This window comes from Siniperca chuatsi, linkage group LG20 (genome assembly GCF_020085105.1).
Source record: "Siniperca chuatsi isolate FFG_IHB_CAS linkage group LG20, ASM2008510v1, whole genome shotgun sequence".
NCBI lineage: Eukaryota > Metazoa > Chordata > Actinopteri > Centrarchiformes > Sinipercidae > Siniperca > Siniperca chuatsi.
The window spans coordinates 7,895,343-7,914,001 of NC_058061.1; the positions used below are offsets into that span (position 1 = coordinate 7,895,343).

An 18,659-nucleotide genomic window follows, 5' to 3' on the forward strand; every position below is an offset into this window, starting at 1 on the left:
ATTGACCTAGATGAATGCTCCATATTTTTCACCTGCTGGCAGCTATGGCATTCGTTCAATTTTGAGCATCACAGAAGAAGTTATGCATGATTTTCAAAATGCCTATATCACACCCTGTACAACCTGCAGTATCTGGCCCTACGCAGTTTTCTTGAAAGAGGAAGGCTGCCTTTTACTTATGATACATGGAGGGCTGCTACTTTCTGCTGCACTCTGCTCCTTCCACTCCGCTCTTAGTTTCAATTATTTACCAGTAAATGAGAGGTGACAGAAGTACAAGTCAGTGCCTTGACGTTAATAACCTATGACAGAGCAAAATGCATTAACAAACAGGTGCAAAAGCATAAGCGGAGACAAGTGATCAGTCTACATAAGATTCAGCAGCAGCAGAGCACCAGAATCCACTATGGAGGATGTGTAGGTGTGTATATGTGTGCAGTCTCATTGAATACTGTCAATTATTGGGCAGAGAGTGGAAATGGCAGCTGGAAATTAAGGCCTGTGTATCTTTATAACGCCAGTGTCGCCCTGCTGCCGCTGGTTTGGTTTGGGTACAACGGGGGAGCCTGGCCGGCCAAGAACAACAGATGCTGCTGCTGATGATGATGATGAAGAGAGGAGGTAGTGGTCCGATTTTCTTGCCGTCATCAAAATACCGAGAAAACACGTCACTGCCTCTTACACAATGAACGCCAAACTGCGCTATTACTGCCAGTGCTTGACGATTACCTCCGTTTAAGACCCACAACGACAATGCATTTATTGATAACATCATGATCGGGCCAGTTGGTGTGCGGAGCGTATGGGCATTACAGTGCAAACACAACGCAGCGCAGCCTGGACCGAAAAACTTCCTCATTAAGTGATCCAGGGGTACGTACCGTTACTCAACACGGTTACACAAATTATCTGCAGCTGCTCGGGGGGAAAAAAGTGGTCGGCCTAGTTAGCCACTGATCTAGCGAGCCAGTACGGAGCTGTCAGACCCGCGGGCCGGTGAAATGTCACAGGGCTACGTCTCCGGCGTCTCTCGGGGCCCCGCTGACGGGTCCAGCAGACCAGAAAATACCGGCTAGCAAACACGGAAGGGCTAACAGCTGTTAATGCAGCAACGTCTGTGCGGTGTATTCATCACCATTAGCGACTAAAAGACGCAACCCTAGTGGGCCAACTCGGCTACTTTATCAATATCAGCATGGTAGCTCGTTGGCTAGTAACTGAAGATTAGTGCGCTGTTCTGCGTTACTGCGGGAGCAGCTAGTTAGCCGATAGCAACGGCTATTTAACCTGACTGCACCACGACAATAACAGACTCCAGTTAACAAGTACTGACAAATTATTAAAGCACTCAACGTGACTAGTCTGTAAGCTATGTTGGCTAACTATCGCCCGCTAGCTGGCTAACCAGAAATTGTGAGGCGAGGTTGCGGGGGTGGGGGACAAAAACGACAAGACAAACACGATGCACACTGTAACGTTACAACTGCTGCTTACTTCCCGAGCTCCTCGTACAGCTGGTACTCGTCGGTAAACCTGGTGGTAACGGTGGTTGCCATGGTTGGAGCCGTGAGTGGGGAGCCCGAGCCTTGGGGTACGACGGTGGCTGGCTCTCGTACGGGGTCCGGGAGGAGGGTAGCCTAGCCTCCAATACTAGAGTACCTTTCTGACAGGCAGGCGAAGCTGAAGAGGATAGAGGCGAGCAGAGACGGAAAGGGAGGGGCTGGGGAGAGGAGGAGGAGGAGGAGGAGTGATGATGATGATGGTGGTGTGTGTGTGTGTGTGTGTGTGTGTAGTACAGGGGAGAAACCCTCGCGAGAATAGGCTCGTGCAGCGTGAGACCAAGGCCTCTAGTTCAATGAAGTCACTGAAAATGTGGGGAGATGGTGCTGAATTCTTTACCTTGTTTAGACTAAATTAACATTCTTTTGGGGGACAGTAGATCATAATCAGGTGACATATTGTTGAAAGGTACACAATCCCGCGATGGTGCATTTGACTGGTCTGGCTGAAAAACAGCTTTGACATCCAGCTCCTGTCTCTTCTCATATCTTCAAAATATTGCAGGGAACATCACAGCAGCATTTTACTGCACTGGCTGGGATACACCCAACCCTGGGTCACACCTCACTGCAGCATCGAGGCAAACTGTGACACACACAAACACATACACATTGTATAAGTGCATGTACATACAGACACACACTCCAGGAATCAATATTGATTAATGCAGGTCTTGCTCTCAACACAGTAAGCCTCTCTGAACCACTGATTTTGCCTTTGCGTTCGAGAGTGCATGCGTGTATGTGCATAAGAGAGATAGGGATGGGTAGAGTGACTAGTGTGACTGCTGTATCGGGTTTCCTCCAACGAGCATGCACCTATGTTTTTCCACAGTGTGAGGGCTGTTAGCTTGGTGGCGCTAAAAGATGGTGTCACACAGATCCAGAGTGCCTTACTAAATGTTTAATGTGGCATGAGTGGGAGGCCATCAGAGGACAGGCGGGTGGGGCTGGAGGGAGCCATAGAGCTTGAGAGTTAGAGGCCCTATGCGTGTGTGATTGCATGTGTGTGTGGCTGCCTGCTCAGCACTCTGGCTCACATAGACACTGTCAGAGAGAAAGACAGCAAAATGGTGATTTCACTTGAAAATCTTTATGTGTGGTTGTCAGCGTGGGAACACAAAGCTGAAACATTGAAAAGTTCTAATATTATGAGGCCATATCTGCAAGTGCAGCCCGCTGAATCTGTGATGGAGAGCAGGAAAAGAAGGCCAGCATGTGTGTGTGTGTGTGTTATGTGGAAGACAAATGAGCACTGCAACGTAGGCTACTAGCCCTCTCCTGCCCTCCTTTTCCTACGTGCTAACCCTGCTGCCTCTCCTCCTCTTCCTCCACCTCCTCAGCCTCCACAGAAGTTATATAATAGTGAACTCCTCAGCCTTTGTTATCTCACACCAACCACACACTACGCCTTGCCCGCTTGATGAGAGACAGAGGAGCAGAGGAGGGAAGAGGAGTGAGAGCACGGGAGGCCGAGAGAAGAGAAAGTAGGATGGTTTCAGCTGAAATCAGCACTCAGTGAGGGAAAGAAAGAAAGTCTGTGTGCGATTTTTCATATTGTAGTATTATTGTAGTATTATTACAGTTAGACATATTGCCATCTTCCTCTTCAGCAACCTTATGGCCATTCTGCACTATGCACTAAATGTGTGTTACGTTTTAGACTCTATCACTCCAGTTCTTGCTCATACATGTATGAGTCAAGACCACCAGCTGACTCTGACTTTACCGTGACATGAGAAAGAAGCCCAGCCCTTTATGTCAACTTCTCGCTTGATTTTGCAGTGGAAAAGGTACATGAAGATGGCAGCTGTCTTTGCTGACATCACTTGGTGTTTCCATGCCACCCTGCTGTGAAAAACACACTCAGCACTTTTGAAAATGGCAAGAGGACGTTGATGTTCTCGCACCTTGAAATGTGTCTCCACACAAGCTCAGAGAAAAACCTTAATTGGGAAAGCTGATGACTAGATAATTATGGTCACATTGTGGTTTTTCAGACGTATTTATAAATTGAGTAGTGATTGGATGGAGACATCTTGCATTGGGTGTGCATGTTTCACTACCTTAAGTGCACCTCACAAACTTCCCTTACTGAATCTAGTTGCAGGCAGGACAGGAAACTTATCTAGTATTATCCAGTAGTATCAGCAGTAGAGAAAATCTATCCAGCTTCATGTCTCTTGTCCTTTTGTATAGCGCCATTTGAAGCTTGCAGCCATACACCCATACAGGACTTACATGCCTTCTTGGAGCTATAACAGTCCTGTGGTATGTTCTGCAGAGCCAAAATATCACATTTCTGTTTGTAGCAGGCTCCCATGGCTAACTCTGAAGCTCTGTTTGTATCCAGAATAGACTAATTGTGCAAACAGAGCTTCAGTAGCTGCGATACATTTAGGCATGACTTTTCCTTTGTTGTGACTAATGAGGGTGAATATGCCATCTGTTACATCATCACAAGTGAGAGAGTGGATGGGGCCAAGAGCTGAGTCATGACACTCTTGTTCTCTGCTGCTTTGGAGAAATAATCTGACTGGGGGAAGTGAATGAGTAACGCTCTTTTGTCCTTCAACAGATACTGTCGTGATGCCCCGGAGCGAAAAGCTACTGACCCCCAAACTGCTCAGCAAGTCAGTCTTCGACGGTCATGGCCGTGTTGGACAGCACCCGGGGGTCAGTGGGTGTGTAGCTGTTCGGGTGAAAAGCAGGGTGTTGGTGATGAAATGCCAGTGTGCTCAGTCAGCTCGGCCAGGATAAATAAATAATGGTACATTTTTGAACATCACAGCAAAAATCAGAGGTGACATGTACTCAGCTCCTCTACTTGACTAATGTGCTTCCAATGTAAGTCATGGGGGACAAAATCCACAGTCCTCGTTTTGTGCAAAAATGTATTCAAAAGTTTATCTATAATAATAATAACTTTATTTATATAGCTATACCTATCAAAACAAAGTTACAAAGTGCTTCTATGCATGTGAAAGAGCTGTTACAGTAATCCATGCGTGCTGAGATAAAAGCATGTAAAATAGTCTTTAAAACTTAACATAGGACGAATTCCGGCGAAATCTGAAGCTAATATGATGCTTCAGCAGTCTGAGTTAGACAAATCAAGTCGATATCTTCCAAATTTAGTGTTTTTAGGGTAATGTAATACAGTGCTCCACTAGAGGTCACAGTGAACAACAACTGACACCAGGAAAAGTTAAACAACTTGTTGTGTATTGTTAGTATCATTAGCAGCATCTGCACAAGGAAATAAGGAAAGAAGAACAACTCATAATAGCTGAATATTTGTGAATATATTGGATTTAGCCCAAAGAACAAAGGTGAGCAGCAAATGATGCTAATGAAGAATTAGAAATCTTTTGATTTATTTTAAAAAACATAGATAGGCTTTACTGTATATAGCCTATTCTGTTATGATGTCTCTCACTCTGTTGCTTTCCATTGCAGTTTTACTTTTCGTTTTGTTCGCTTTGTTTTGCCCATATTTCATTTGTTGTGATTTGTATTCAGGTTCAGCTCACTCTGATAAACCAGAGTTAACTGACAGAAGCGAACACACTGGAAGTGCAGCAAAGTTTCGGTGTTTGCTTCCTTGTGGTAAGAGACCAGTTATTTAGTCTGGAGACAACATATTTATACATGTATATAAATATATATAAACACATACATACTGATGTTTGGAAACAATTTGTACAGATATGTCAATGGTTTTCACAATCGGTTGAACTTTATGTGCTTTAGATTGCAGGAAGGAACACTTTGTTAATTTAAAGTGACACCTACACATATTGCTTCATTGTATAAAACTGAAATACATTTTAAAAAGTGTTCACATTATAAACTATTAGTACTCTGTACATGATGTGCAAATTCTGATTTTTTCTAACCTTAACCATGGATTTCAAATGACTTTTTAATTTAATTTGCGTCATATCAGTTTTACATATTGAGTCAATATTTTAGTCACAAGGGCATAATCACCTGATCAGAGTCATATATCTAGTTTTGAAGGATAGGTTCACAATTTTTCAAGTCCGTCTTAAAACCATAGTCAGGTGCCCATATGAACATTAAAACAGGTTTGGTCGCTGTCCCCCATTACTTACATTGATAGCATGTAGGAAGTATGAACAGGAGGAATGATGCAAAACCTGTTTTAACACTTATATGAGTACCTGACTGTTGTTATAAGGCAGATTAGAAAAACAGTGAATCCTTTAATGTTACATACAGAATTTGCTGTATAATCTTATTCACCAGAGGCACTGCAGAGACCCAAGTTTATTTTCATTTTTTTTCTTTGGAGGGTTACCAAAAACAAACCTTGTTCCACACAATTATTGTTATCATTACCAGCCTTAAAAACTCACATCACTCAAAGCATGTACTGTACATGGAGGCAGTAAAACCGGCACAGCACAACTTGGATTTTGCTTCCACCATCTGTTCAACAGGCACAACTGCAGCATGTAGACACTGGAACTGTAAAAACAGCAACTTTGCAGAATGCAGTTGTTCACTGCACTGGTGCTTTGAATGACTGACCCCACACTAATGACACATTATTTGCACTGTTTGGTTATGTGGAGTAATTCTATATAACAGCCGTCTTATATAATGGTAGGTGGAGAAGACCGACTGACAGAACTGTGTAAAAAACTGACTCTAGTCAGATAAGTATGTAAAGACTCCTAAAACTCAATATTTTAACAAACCATGACTTTTTATAACACAGTAAATAAAACTTACATTTGAAAGAAACTGACGTGTAACTAAAAAATAAATATAATACCAAAAAACGATATTTTCTTTAGAACAGAGCTGTGTTCAAATCAGCTCTATATGTGTTTAATGAGGCTTTTGATGCTCGTACATGTATTCATTTTGCTCCATAAATTAATTCTAACTTCTTGTTTTTTGTCATTCATACTCAGTTCACAGTTCTGGAAAAGTTCCTCAATTGATAGTTTGACATCCTGTGAACTCGCTTTAAGTTAAAAATGACTACTCCTGAGCAAATTGAAAAAACACTGAAAGATTTCCTGGATCAGCTGAATGAAGTCGGGCTGAGGACTTTTCAGTGGTACTTGTCCCTGAATGTGAGAGAGGGATCCCGACCCATCCCGAAGTCCCAGCTGGAGAACACTACCAGAGAGGAAACTGTGGATAAACTGGTGCAGGTTTACGGGGAAGACGGTGCTTTGGAGATCACAGTGGACATTCTCTTCAGGATGAAACATAATGACCTTGCATCAAAGTTAATTCAAGGTAAAATGTCTACGCTTGGCAGTTTTATGCTTGTTTGGTAACCTATGAGCAGGGCCAGATTTATACATCCACATTTTACATATTTTTTTATGGATAATAAATATGTATGGAACACAAACGTTTTTATAGTCATTTTTATTGTGTTGTTGTGACTGGCTATTTCTAATTAAGTGTCACACTGTAACTGTTCCTCTTGGCTTCATGTGGAAGCAGAAAGAGAACTAATATTTCAGTACAGTATAACAAATATTAGAATTCCTATTGAGGAACTTGTGACTGAATTATTGCAGCAATATTTCTTAATAACTTGTTTATTTGATTTGCAGCCAAAATAGGCCCAAACGTGGAACAGCAATTATTTGAGCCGTTGTCCTCCACTGCGAGAGAGACACAGAGAGATGCAGATTCGACTGTCACTCAGGATCTTTCTTGTCCAATTTGCTCACTCATTTTCACTGAGCCTGTGGCGCTGCAGTGTGGCCACAGCTTCTGTAGGACCTGCGTGCAAGACCACTGGAGGGGGAAAATCTCTCAGAAATGCCCACTTTGTCAGCGAGTTATACATGACACCGAACCTCAGATTAATTTTGCTTTGAAGAGTTTGAGTGAAAACTACAACGAGAGAAGTCGGGTTGATCCATCAGGTCAAACAAATGACTCAGAGTCATATCAGGTGAGGTCACTTTAGCTAATAAATTTACTGTATTAAACTACATGTCAAATATTTCCCAATGTTACCTAATTTAAGATGTCCTTAAAGCCACTGTTTTGGGGATTCTGGGCCACAGGTTAGAATTGTACCAATTAGCAGTAAGTTACTGTAATTCTGCATTTATTAATAGAACATTGTGGGATTGTTTGAAAACCTTTGAACACTGTTTCAGTGTGGTTTTTAATGCTGAAACAGAGCCAGGCACGCAGCTTGTGAACAGGCAAGTCAGGCAACTGCTTTGGGCCCCAGCCCGTTAGTGGGCCCCAGAGGGCTGACAAACTTTACTCCATAGCAATGTCTCAAAATGTGGTGACCGCAACCCCGATTTGCAATGACATCTCAGTAGGAAAACTCCCTAAAGTGGCCCCATGTCATTCCCGTTGAACTTTCACAATTCGCTTAACATCCTCGAAGTTTGAATTGAAAGTCGATGAAGGAAAATGAAGAGGAGTTATCTGTCTGGAAGTAAAAAAAGAGGATAAGGAAAAAGAAAGCAAGACAGTGGTAAGTAGAGCAGATAATGACGATTAAAACAGTAAATAACTGAATGCTGTTATTTAGTCTAGCCTTAACTAATGGGGGGAGACACTTGAATAACTTCAGTTGAAGTGTGACAGGCAGAGTTGTTATAGCCATAAACTAAATATCCTAGACAGTCCACTGTTAAATAAATAGATGAAGTGTCAGCACAGGAGGACAGTATCCTCTCAGTCATGCCTGTGATGCTGTCGCTCTTCCCCGTTTTCTAAGCTCTCGAAGTTCTTTTTTTCCCACCTCTCAGGGAAGCGCAGTGTCAAGTTCATACAACTTGTAAACTTTTGATGTGAGGACATACTGTAGTGGCAGCATTTGCAAAATCAATGCTTTGTGTTGATGAGCACTGGCATTATAATGTGGGCTATTTACAATGTGACAACATAGAAGTTATTTTGTTATTTATTTAGGTTTTTATTGTTCGGGTTTTTAATGTTCTATATATTTATATTTTGAAAATTCTACTAATGTGAACATTTGAAATACCTTTTTTTTTTAGATTTCATAAATTTTTTCACTGGTTGGAGGGGCCCCCTGGGAATTTTTGCCGAGGGCCCCAACAGACTCTAGAATCGCCACTGAACGGAACAGTCCCTCATGGATGGCCTCATCATGTAGTTTTCTAAACAGCAATTGCAGCCAGTCATGGCTAACTAAACTCATCATGTTATAATTATTTATGAATGTTTTCTTAATTTTTAAGCCTCAACGACAATGAGATGCCATGCTAGGCTCTATGGATGGCAATGTCGATCTGTCTGTCCACCACTTTGGTCCAGACTAAAATATCTCATCAACTATTGGATGGATTACCAATACATTTGGTACAACAGGGTTTAGTGATGCCCTGACGTTTCTTCTAGTGTCAACCTCATGGCCACCATTTGTGGTTTTGAGTGAAATGTCTCAACAACTATTTAATGGTTTGCCATGAAATTTGGTACAGACATTCATGCCCCCCACAAGATGAACTGTAATAACTTTCGTGACCACCTGACTTTTCATCTAGTGCCATCATCGGGTCAAAATTTCAATTTTGGTTTATGACCAAATGACCTGCAAAACTAATGACATTCAGCCTCCGCTGTGCTATTAGCCAATTTTAGCATGCTAACAGGCTACACTAAGACAGTGAATGTGATAAACATTATGCCTGCTAAATATCCGCATGCTAACATTAAAATGTTACTAAATCTATTCATTTAAATCTTTATCTTTTATCACACAGTATTGTATTTATACTGTGTATGCTATCAGCTTTTCATATCCAGTTGGCAGAATGACAAGTGCTTGAAACTAATGCTAAATGTAAAACTAGTATGGGGAACAAATATTTATATTTCGCTATTTAGTACAGAAAGTATAGAAAGAGGGGGGTTATGAGACACCTAAGGGCCACTTGGATTTAAACCAAGAAAAGAATACTGTACACAGTATAACCATCTAACATCTTATCCAGGTTTTTTGTAATAACTGTGGGGATTGTGGAGGTCTTAACTGTTCTCAATTAAAATTTGTCTAACATGTTGGGTCGTCTTAAGGTTTTTCTTCTTCAACATTTTGAAGTGAGATTTTTATTTCAGACTTCTTCCAAGAACATCAAAGAGAAGCGGGAAGCTTTTGAAAAGGTCAAACAATTTTGTGATTCATCAGTTGAGCACATTAAGGTTTGTCTGCAGTTGTATGTATTTTTTGAATTTGATCAGTCAAATCGTAAATACATTAAGAAGTGAAGAGGATGACCAGTTCTTACCTTGACCCACAGAGTCAGAGATGCGACACAGAGAAGAAGATTAAGGACGATTTTGAGAAGCTTCATCTCTTCCTCCAGAGAGAGGCAGCAACCAGAACAGCAGCTTTAGGAGAAGAAGAGACTCAGAAGATTCGTATGATGCAGTTGATCGCAGAGATGAGCAGAGACACATTCTCACTCTCTGACACTATAAAAGACATGGAAGACTTAGGGGCTGACAACTCGTTCATACAGGTAGTTATTAAGTCAGGAAAGGTCTAATTCGCACAAAGTAATCTGAAGACAGCTAATGCATTTCTTGTTTTATTTGCAGACCTTTAGGACTGAAATGGAAAGGTGCGTATTATTCATCCTCTTTTCTTGTGTTTCTGAGCCTTTGCCTTCCATAAGGTTATTAAAAGGATAAATGTATATTTTTTTTCTGTCTTAAAACCATTCTCACATGCCCACACAGGAATGATTATAGCGACCAATAACTCTTTCAAAGTAACCTACATCTGGCATGTGAGTATTGCTTTAAGACAGACTTGAGGCTGTCCCTTAATCTCTTGCATTTGCTCCAGAACTCAGAACGCACTTCCAGATCCACAGCGACTTCCACAAACACTGATAAATGTGTCCACACATTTGGAAAACCTTCAGTTCAGAATCTGGGAGAATATGTTGAGCATCATAAAACACAGTAAGTTTTGGGGCACGTAACCTCTGAATTCATTCATATTTTGCCTCTGGTCAGGAAACTCCAGTGAAGTGCTTTTGTTTTGTACTTCTGTTTCAATGTAGCCCCTGTAGTTTTGGACCCCAACACTGCATCTCCATGGCTCTCTTTGTCTGATGATCTGACCAAGGTGACAGTCACAGATACCTGGCAGCAGCATCCTGGAAACCCAGAACGCAACACCAATTATCCACAGGTCCTGGGCTGCGAGGGCTTTGACTCAGGAAAACACAGCTGGGAAGTGGTGGTAGGAAATCACACCAGATGGATACTGGGAGTCGCTGAAGAGGCCATAGACAGGAAGAAGGAGATGTGGTCGACGCCACAAAATGGACTCTTTACAATTATGAAACGCAAGAGAGGGTATACAGACGTCAAGGGTGACTTAATTCTACTGGAAAGACCCAACAGAATCAGAATAGAGCTAGACTACGAAAACGGGACAGTGTCATTTCATGACGCTGATAACAACACACACATACTGACCTATCATCAGGGGACATTTACTCAGAAGGTGTACCCATATTTTGCTTTTGTTGAAATTGATGATGATGATAATTATGATGATGACGATGAGGAGGAAGGTGATGATGAAGATAGCAGTGGAGGCTTTATACAGATCTGTGAGTCGAAGGTTTCTCTCACAATGACATAGTTGAAGAAAATAGCTGCTTCAGATTCAGTAACATATATTAGTAACATATATTACCTTAAAGCGTTACTGATCAAATTGTTACAATAGTTTAGTTATCACCCTGTTATGTGGTATTTATTGTTTTTAGGGATGGCAATGTTGGTTGGTCAGTCCATCACTTTGGTCCAGACTGAAATACCTAAACAACTAATAGATGGAATAAGAAGAAATTTTGTACAGACATTTATGGTCATTGGAGGATGAATCCAAATGATATTTGGTGATCCCCTGATTTGGTGATCCGCCATCATCAGGTCAAATGACCAAATACCTGTTAAACTAATGACATTCCCATCAGCCTTAGCTTTACTTTGTGTTTAGTGCTAGTTAGCAAATGCTACCACGCTAAACTAAGATGGTGAACATGATGAATATTATACCGGCTAGACATCAGCATGTTAGAATTGTCATTATGAACATGTTTCCATGTTGGCATTAGCATTTAGCTCAAAGCACTGCTGTGCCTAAATACAGCCTCACAGGGCTGCTAGCATGGCTGTAGACTTTGTCCTGTTTCCTAATGAACTGAAGTTAAGATTTTAAATGATAATATCAGTTATCTTAAAATTTCTGTCAGGTTTTGGGTGTTTTCAGATCTTTTTGGATTTGCAGATAAAATTCTCAAGCCATTATCTTTGTTGTGATATACTAATGTGAAATGCTGATATCTTGCTTGAAATATGACCATGATAGAAATATTGAAAAACATTTTTTTATTTGATGCCAAATCATTCTATTAACAAGATCAATGTATGAATTGCCAATAAAGCTGATCAAAACATGTTGTAGCAGTTTCTTTGAAAGTGAAGTTCATTTTGTAGTAAATGAAACTGTTTTAACAGATGTGGTTTATTCAAGGATCCGTTACATAATGCTGGACTGTGCAGACAAGAAACACAGACTTCCTGTTTTTTTCACACAGGAAGGAAGCAAGAGACAGTTTCTTATATCTGTAATTACCCCTCTGCGTATGAGCAGCCAGTGTCAGTGTGTGAATCCTGGCCTGACTGAACATAGTCATTCTGTATCTGAAAAAATGTAGCTTGTTTTTTAATGTATTTTACATGACCAGTTATTTGATCCGCTGGAGGCAAATGACAGGAACTGTACAGGAACGTCTTCACATGTCCAAGGAAGATAAAGACCACTGATGAGGAGTATCAGTCAACAGAAATCATGTAGGTCGTGGCTACAAGGGTGCTGGTGAGAAAAACATGGAGCGAAAGAGTGTTGCTGATAAAACAGATGAAGTCTCTCAAGGTAAAGATGTCAAATTAAGAATAAAAAGTTCCTATGGCAAAGAACTGGACCCATTTATGACGAGAAAAAAAGCGTGCAAAGGGTTCAGTTCAAAAACTAAATATAAAATTTGGCTGAAAAAGAGTTAACAAATTGATAACCTAAAAAGCACCAGACATTTAAAATCTGGCTTTAGTAATCCGTTTCTGGTTTCTCTCTGAGTCAGTTCCCTCTATTCAGGCTGTGGTTCATCATTTCCATCCCAGCTACACCGCTCAGAGTGGAGGCAATGTGGTCGCTCCCTCCATTATTGGTTCTAACATTGGCAACATAAACATCAATATCATCTCAACTGGCCAAGGTAGATATATAAGATGTGGGAATAGCTGAAACTGGGGTTTGGGCTCTGCTGATCTTTTTCTTCTTTTGTATGGTCTATAGTTTCTTCAAAAGAAGCATTGAACCATGACACTGCAGACAGCTGTGATGCTCTGCAGCCCCAAAGTGAGTACTTCTTACTACCCATTCGTTATCGCATTTAGGAATTTGACATATTGACAGAACACTATGATTCTTAAAAATAATAAAAAACCTAAATAACCTTTGAATGCATTTTCTCCTTCAGATGATAAGATCGCAGAATGTCAACAGAAACTGAAAGTTACTCTGAGGAGGAAGTTCAGTCACTTGCTTGAGGGGATGACGACAGAAGCAAACAAGACACCTCTCAATAAGATCTACACAGAGCTCTACATCACTGAGGGAAGAAGTGGTGAAGTCAATATGGAGCATGAGGTGAGACAGATTGAGACGGCATCCAGGATACATATGGCCCAGGAGAAATCAATCCACTGCAATCACCTCTTTGTTCCTCTACGGGGACGAGAAATAAGAACTGTGATCACAAGAGGAGTTGCTGGCATTGGAAAAACCGTGTCCGCTAATAAATTCACTCTAGACTGGGCTGAGGAGAGAGAAAACACCAACCTGGAATTTGTATTTCCTCTCTCTTTCCGAGAGCTGAATCTGATGAGAAAGAAAACCTTCAGTCTAGTGGAGCTTCTTGGTGTCTTTTTCCCTGAAACAAAAGATACAGGACTCTTTACTAATGGTAAAAACAAAATGGTCTTCATCCTGGATGGTCTGGACGAGAGCCGCCTGTCTTTGGACTTCAACAAAAGTGAAATAATATCTGATGTGACACAGCCAACCTCGATTGCTTTGCTTCTGACCAACCTCATCAGGGGAAGACTGCTTCCTTTGGCTCTTATTTGGATAACATCTCGCCCCGTAGCTTCGAGTCAGATCCCTCTGGAGTACATTGATCTAGTGACAGAGGTACGAGGGTTCAACAACCCCCAGAAAGATGAGTACTTCAGGAGGAAAATTAGTGACGAGAGCATAGCAAACAGGGTAATCACACATGTAAAATCCTGCAGGAGTCTTCACATCATGTGCCACATACCAGTCTTCTGCTGGATGGCGGCAAGTGTTCTTGAGAAAAAGTTGGTGACGACAGACAGTAAGGACATGCCAAAGACTCTCACTCAAATGTACATACACTTCTTGTCTTTGTATGTGGAGGACACGAAGAAGAGGCTGCCTGGAAGAAGAGAGTCAAACGCTGAGAGCATGAGAGATAACCTCAGCTCGTTGGGTAAACTGGCCTTCAAAGAGCTCGAGAAGGGCCACTTGATCTTCTATGAGAGCGACCTCATCCTGAATGGTATAAAAGTCAAGCAGGCGTCCATGTTCTCAGGAGTCTACACACAGATCTTCAATGAGGAGCTGACACTTTGTGAGGAGAAGATGTTCTGCTTTGTGCATCTGAGTATCCAGGAATTCTTTGCTGCGTTGTATGTCTATCTCACATTCAACAATGACAACTACAACGTCTTGATCAAGAAGTCGTCTGCTTCGAGACGTTTCCCATTCCGAGATTCATCGGAGCTCATTCTCTACAAAGAAGCAGTAGAAAAGGCTTTGCGGTGTGAAAATGGACATTTTGACATCTTTCTGCGCTTCCTTTTGGGCCTGTCTCTGGAATCCAATCAGAACCTGTTGAAACATCTAATGACCAGCAACAGAACAAACCAAAGAACAAGAACAGAGATCATTAAACACATAAAGGAGAGAATCAGGGCAAGTCCATCCCCAGAGAGATGCCTCAATCTCTTTCACTGTCTGAATGAGCTGAATGACCATTCTCTTGTGGAGGAAATTCAGAGCTACCTCAACTCAGGCAGCCTTAACAAAACCAAACTTTCACCTTCTCAGTGGGCCACTCTGGTCTTTGTATTACTGACATCAGAAGAAGAGCTGAGTGTGTTTAAACTGAGCAACTACACCAGGTCAGAGGAAGGTCTTCTGATGCTGCTGCCTGTCGTGAAAACCGCTCGAGAGGCAAAGTAAGTGCTTTCTAAAAGCAGATAGCAAGCTCTAAAGCTTTTCTTTTGGCCCTGATGTTAAAGATAGTCAGCTTCAGTGCTCAGATTCTTTTTGATACGAGAAAAGAGTGATCTAAGAAACTTAAAAAAGTTACTTCACACTAGATAAGTCTGTTGTAACCCTGACCGTGTGGTCAGGTGTGGTCTGTTGTACTTGAGACCACACCCACTTGCAGGATGTGGAAAGAGCATGGGGTCACAACTTGTTGGCAGCGCAAGCAAGATTATTTGCCTGGGTGCAGTTAAAATATAATATAATATAATATAATATAATATAATATAATATAATATAATATAATATAATATAATAGGTATATAATAGGTAACAAAAAGGTTAAGTAGGTAACAGGTAACAAAATTATTCTATTTGGCAGTGTAAAAAGAGTCAAACATGCAACTTAGAATGGCTATAATCAATATGTTTATATTGACAATGGAAATTACTGTGTAATGTGAAAGGTGACGCTCATAGTAACAAACCCTCAGAAAATTATCACTGCAGCAACCCCTCAGCTTTGCAGAACATTATACCATCTTACTGCCCAGCACCAAATGGCAGACTGACACAGTTAGCGACTAGCTGGTGTACATAATGGAGCATTTAGCAGCTCAAGAGCCAGATATTTCCCCCAGGAGTTAGTGGAGACCAAAAACAGAGTTAAAAGAGAGTGAATCTTGGACTTCCATTCACCTTAAACATGACAACAAATGACAACAAATGTTCCTCTGTGTCTGTTTGCTAACAGTTCACCATATCAACTTAAAAGCACATAATATGTCATTGTTGTGTTCAAAGCTTGTTTCCGCTTCCTCCAAGTGGCCAGAAATCAGTTATTGCAGTTTCAAGTGATTTACCTCAAATATCAATAACTTTGTCTTATTCCAAAGCCTGTTGTATGCCAATCTGTCAGTGGTAATACATTTTAAATCTGCATGATGTTAGGTAGTTTGTCACATTGCAATTGCCTATAATTTGGACAGTGCTTGTATGAGACTGTAGCTACTTACAGTAGCTCATATTCAAAGCAGGTGTGGATAATATGTAGTATGTCTAATCCCAACAGAAGGGGACATTTCTTTATGACACGATTTACCTTTCTGCCTTTTCTACTGCAGTCTAAATGGATGTAATCTCACTGTGACCTGCTGTGAAAGATTGGCGAATGGCATCAGCTCATCCCAACTTAGAAAGCTGAACCTGGGTAACAACAACTTGACAGATGCAGGAATAATACTGCTCTCTGATGGACTGAAGAACAGCAAACTGGAGACACTCAGGTCAAAATCCAACAAGTGTCTTTCTTTTTTTTCTCCAAAGTCCAAAGATGTTTTAATTTCTGAGTTCTAAGTGGTTTTCTCATTTTCTTTATCTTCTGTTTGTTTAGACTGAGGAGCTGCAACCTGACAGAGCACAGCTCTGATGCCCTAGCCTCAGTTATCAGCTCAACCTCCTGCCAGCTGAAAGTATTGGACCTCTCTGACAATGACTTTCAGGACGTGGGAGTCAAAAAGCTCTCTGGTGGTCTGGGGAGTCCTCACTGTAAACTGGAAATACTATTGTGAGTGCCCTGAGTGAAATTCCATGCCAGATGAATTATTTAACAGCAGCATACAGTACAGTGCCAAACATGCAAACTCAGGTATTGCTGTCATCATGGATGAAATGTCTTGGTGTCTGTTTTGAAGTTTGTCCCTGTGCCGAGTGACAGAAGAAGGCTGCACTTTTCTGGCATCTGCTTTAAACTCATCCGGTCTGAGAGAGCTCGACCTGAGCTACAACCACCCAGGAAACTCAGGCCTGGAGCTGCTGTCTGCTCTGCTAGAAGACCCACAATGCAGCCTGCAGAAACTCAGGTAGTGGTGGTGCCAACTACTAGAGTCTGAATGATAAATCAGCCGGCCGAAATTAGCTTATCACAGATGTATCGGTATCTGCTAATAAGCAACAAGACACTGCAGTATAGTAAAAATTCCATCTCAGTGCATATAGTATCTTGGTCATAATTCTTTAATATCAAACTAACAGGATCCTAATCAAAAGTATTTGTTTCATGAGTTTATTAATAAAAAAAGAATATTAGCCAATGTATCCTTGTGAAACTTTTTTTTTTTTTTTACCTCTAAGAAAATCAGCATCAGTATCAGCCTCTAAATCCAGTATCGGTCAGGCTCTAACAGTCTTGAGTTATTTTTAGCTTCATGTGAGAAGTTAGTTTTTCTTGGACAAACTAAATCGCCACGCCTACGTCATATGTTACCTGAACATTTTTGCATTATGTGTGGAGTTATAAAGAAGTGAACTTACCAGACCTCTGCAGCTGCTTCTCATCCCTGCTTGAGGCAACATTAGCTGCTACTAGCATCACACCCCAGAATCACTGACTGAACTGTCGGCGGTGGAGTTGCATTGTGGGTAATGTAGGCGCCAGGTTTTGACAAAGAAGAAAAAATGCGTGGAATACAAAAGATGATGTCTCTGTTGCATTGATTTTGATTTTTTTTTTCAAAACTCTCCATCGTGAGTCAGATAATGTTACAGGCGTGAAATGCTAAATCGGTGGAGTACTCTTTTAACTATATTATTGATAAAATTGTCAGAAAACTGTGGTCTTCTGTTATGTTTTAGTGTGGAACAGTGTGGTGAATCCAGGATTCAGCCAGGTCCAAAGAAATGTGAGTAACCAGCAATTCTAAACTCATAAAACAGCGCTGAGTAACGTTTAATACTGACTGACATTGTTGATCTCTTCCATCAGATACCAACAAACTCACCCTGGACCCAAACACAGCACACAGAGACCTTTCTCTGTCTGAGGGAAACAGGAAAGCGACGCGTTGGACCAGCCAGCCATATCCTAATCACCCAGAAAGGTTTGATTTCTGGACACAGGTGTTGTGCAAGGAGGGACTGACTGGGCGCTTCTACTGGGAGACAGAATGGAGTGGGAGAGCTTTCATAGGAGTAGCCTACAAAGGGATGTGCAGGAAGGGAGAGGGCTACGACAGCTGGTTAGGCAAAAATGACTCTTCCTGGGGACTAAACTGCACCAAAGATGGCTACAAAACCTGGCACAAAGGCATGTACACTGCTGTAACCATCCCACCCAGCTCCAATAAAGTAGGAGCCTATCTAGACTGGGCAGCGGGGACGCTGTCTTTCTTCAGGGTCTCCTGTGGTGCACTGACCCTCCTCCACACCTTCCACAACACCTTCACTGAGGCGGTCTACCCAGGGTTTTGGCTTGGCTGGGCAGACTCCACAGTGTACTTGTGCTAAATATGACCTGTACATAGTGAACAGCTTCATATCCCCCTGTCCAACATAACACTGAGGACACATAACGTAGCAGAATGTAGTACTTTTTTCCCTCCTGCTCTTGAGCCTTAAACTTCTGTGGACATTTGTGGTTTTGAGTGAAATGTCTCAGCAACTGGATGGATTGCCATGAAATTTAGTACAAACATTTATGTTCCCCCTCCGGTCAAAACTTTAATTTGTCTATTACTTTGAGGTGGTTTATGATCACATAACTGCAAATGACTAGATACTAAGAGGAAGTAAAAAAAATGTTGTGCAATGTGGAAAAAACTGAGGAAAAACTGCCTATACGGTGATCTAGACATCATATACTGCGAGATGAATAGAATGTATTTTGATGAAATTGAAGAAATGCATACATATAATTTGTAATAAAGACACAAAAACCACCAGAGATGGGAGAA

The 18,659-nt window shown here is 41.4% G+C and overlaps 3 protein-coding genes and 1 long non-coding RNA gene across 31 annotated transcripts in view; 2 read left to right on the top strand and 2 right to left on the bottom strand.

Moving 5' to 3' along the window:
* Positions 1–1,752, bottom strand: part of LOC122867283 (calcium/calmodulin-dependent protein kinase type II subunit gamma-like) — a 36,982-nt gene extending 35,230 nt beyond the window's left edge. For 13 of the 21 annotated variants that reach the window (XM_044177890.1, XM_044177882.1, XM_044177891.1 and 10 more), the window contains exon 1: positions 1,495–1,739. In XM_044177890.1, coding sequence (XP_044033825.1) covers positions 1,495–1,556 — 62 coding nt within the window. In that variant the 5' untranslated portion in view covers positions 1,557–1,739. Of the gene's footprint in view, positions 1–1,494 lie in introns of all 21 variants that reach the window. The other 8 variants (XM_044177896.1, XM_044177884.1, XM_044177880.1 and 5 more) reach the window with 4 other exon arrangements.
* Positions 648–12,031, top strand: LOC122867286 (zinc-binding protein A33-like). 7 transcript variants are annotated; one of them, XM_044177899.1, is made up of 10 exons: positions 648–873; positions 4,138–4,406; positions 5,082–5,168; positions 6,502–6,839; positions 7,166–7,512; positions 9,669–9,752; positions 9,851–10,072; positions 10,152–10,174; positions 10,402–10,520; positions 10,622–12,031. In XM_044177899.1, exons 4-10 carry the CDS (start codon positions 6,572–6,574, stop codon positions 11,209–11,211), a joined length of 1,653 nt encoding a protein of 550 aa, XP_044033834.1. In that variant the 5' UTR covers positions 648–873; positions 4,138–4,406; positions 5,082–5,168; positions 6,502–6,571; the 3' UTR covers positions 11,212–12,031. The 7 variants fall into 7 exon arrangements, with proteins under 7 accessions (XP_044033834.1, XP_044033835.1, XP_044033836.1 ...); XM_044177900.1 differs by having other exon boundaries at positions 6,506–6,839; XM_044177901.1 differs by having other exon boundaries at positions 4,138–4,329; positions 6,506–6,839.
* Positions 12,032–12,179: 148 nt separating this feature from the next.
* On the top strand, positions 12,180–18,649 carry LOC122867281 (NLR family CARD domain-containing protein 3-like). Of its 2 annotated transcripts, none has more exons than XM_044177871.1 (9): positions 12,180–12,510; positions 12,716–12,850; positions 12,931–12,993; positions 13,115–14,897; positions 16,053–16,214; positions 16,322–16,495; positions 16,623–16,790; positions 17,563–17,609; positions 17,693–18,649. In XM_044177871.1, exons 1-9 carry the CDS (start codon positions 12,465–12,467, stop codon positions 18,211–18,213), a joined length of 3,099 nt encoding a protein of 1,032 aa, XP_044033806.1. In that variant the 5' UTR covers positions 12,180–12,464; the 3' UTR covers positions 18,214–18,649. The 2 variants fall into 2 exon arrangements, with proteins under 2 accessions (XP_044033806.1, XP_044033807.1); XM_044177872.1 differs by having other exon boundaries at positions 12,730–12,850.
* LOC122867288 lies at positions 13,333–17,478 on the bottom strand. The gene is made up of 4 exons (XR_006375882.1): positions 17,242–17,478; positions 13,726–13,815; positions 13,477–13,567; positions 13,333–13,362 (listed from the first exon to the last, which is right to left on the bottom strand). It is a non-coding gene; the product is annotated as an uncharacterized LOC122867288 (long non-coding RNA).
* Positions 18,650–18,659: the final 10 nt, after the last annotated feature.

Excerpts from the sequence above, each read along its gene's own strand:
- LOC122867286 (XM_044177899.1), top strand. The coding sequence starts at position 6,572 with ATGACTACTCCTGAGCAAATTGAAAAAACACTGAAAGATTTCCTGGAT. Across the intron at positions 9,753-9,850 it reads CATCAGTTGAGCACATTAAG|AGTCAGAGATGCGACACAGA; the intron begins GTTTGTCTGCAG and ends CTTGACCCACAG. Across the intron at positions 10,073-10,151 it reads CTGACAACTCGTTCATACAG|ACCTTTAGGACTGAAATGGA; the intron begins GTAGTTATTAAG and ends TTTTATTTGCAG.
- LOC122867281 (XM_044177871.1), top strand. The coding sequence starts at position 12,465 with ATGGAGCGAAAGAGTGTTGCTGATAAAACAGATGAAGTCTCTCAAG. Across the intron at positions 12,511-12,715 it reads AACAGATGAAGTCTCTCAAG|TTCCCTCTATTCAGGCTGTG; the intron begins GTAAAGATGTCA and ends TCTCTGAGTCAG. Across the intron at positions 16,496-16,622 it reads TGTAAACTGGAAATACTATT|TTTGTCCCTGTGCCGAGTGA; the intron begins GTGAGTGCCCTG and ends TCTGTTTTGAAG.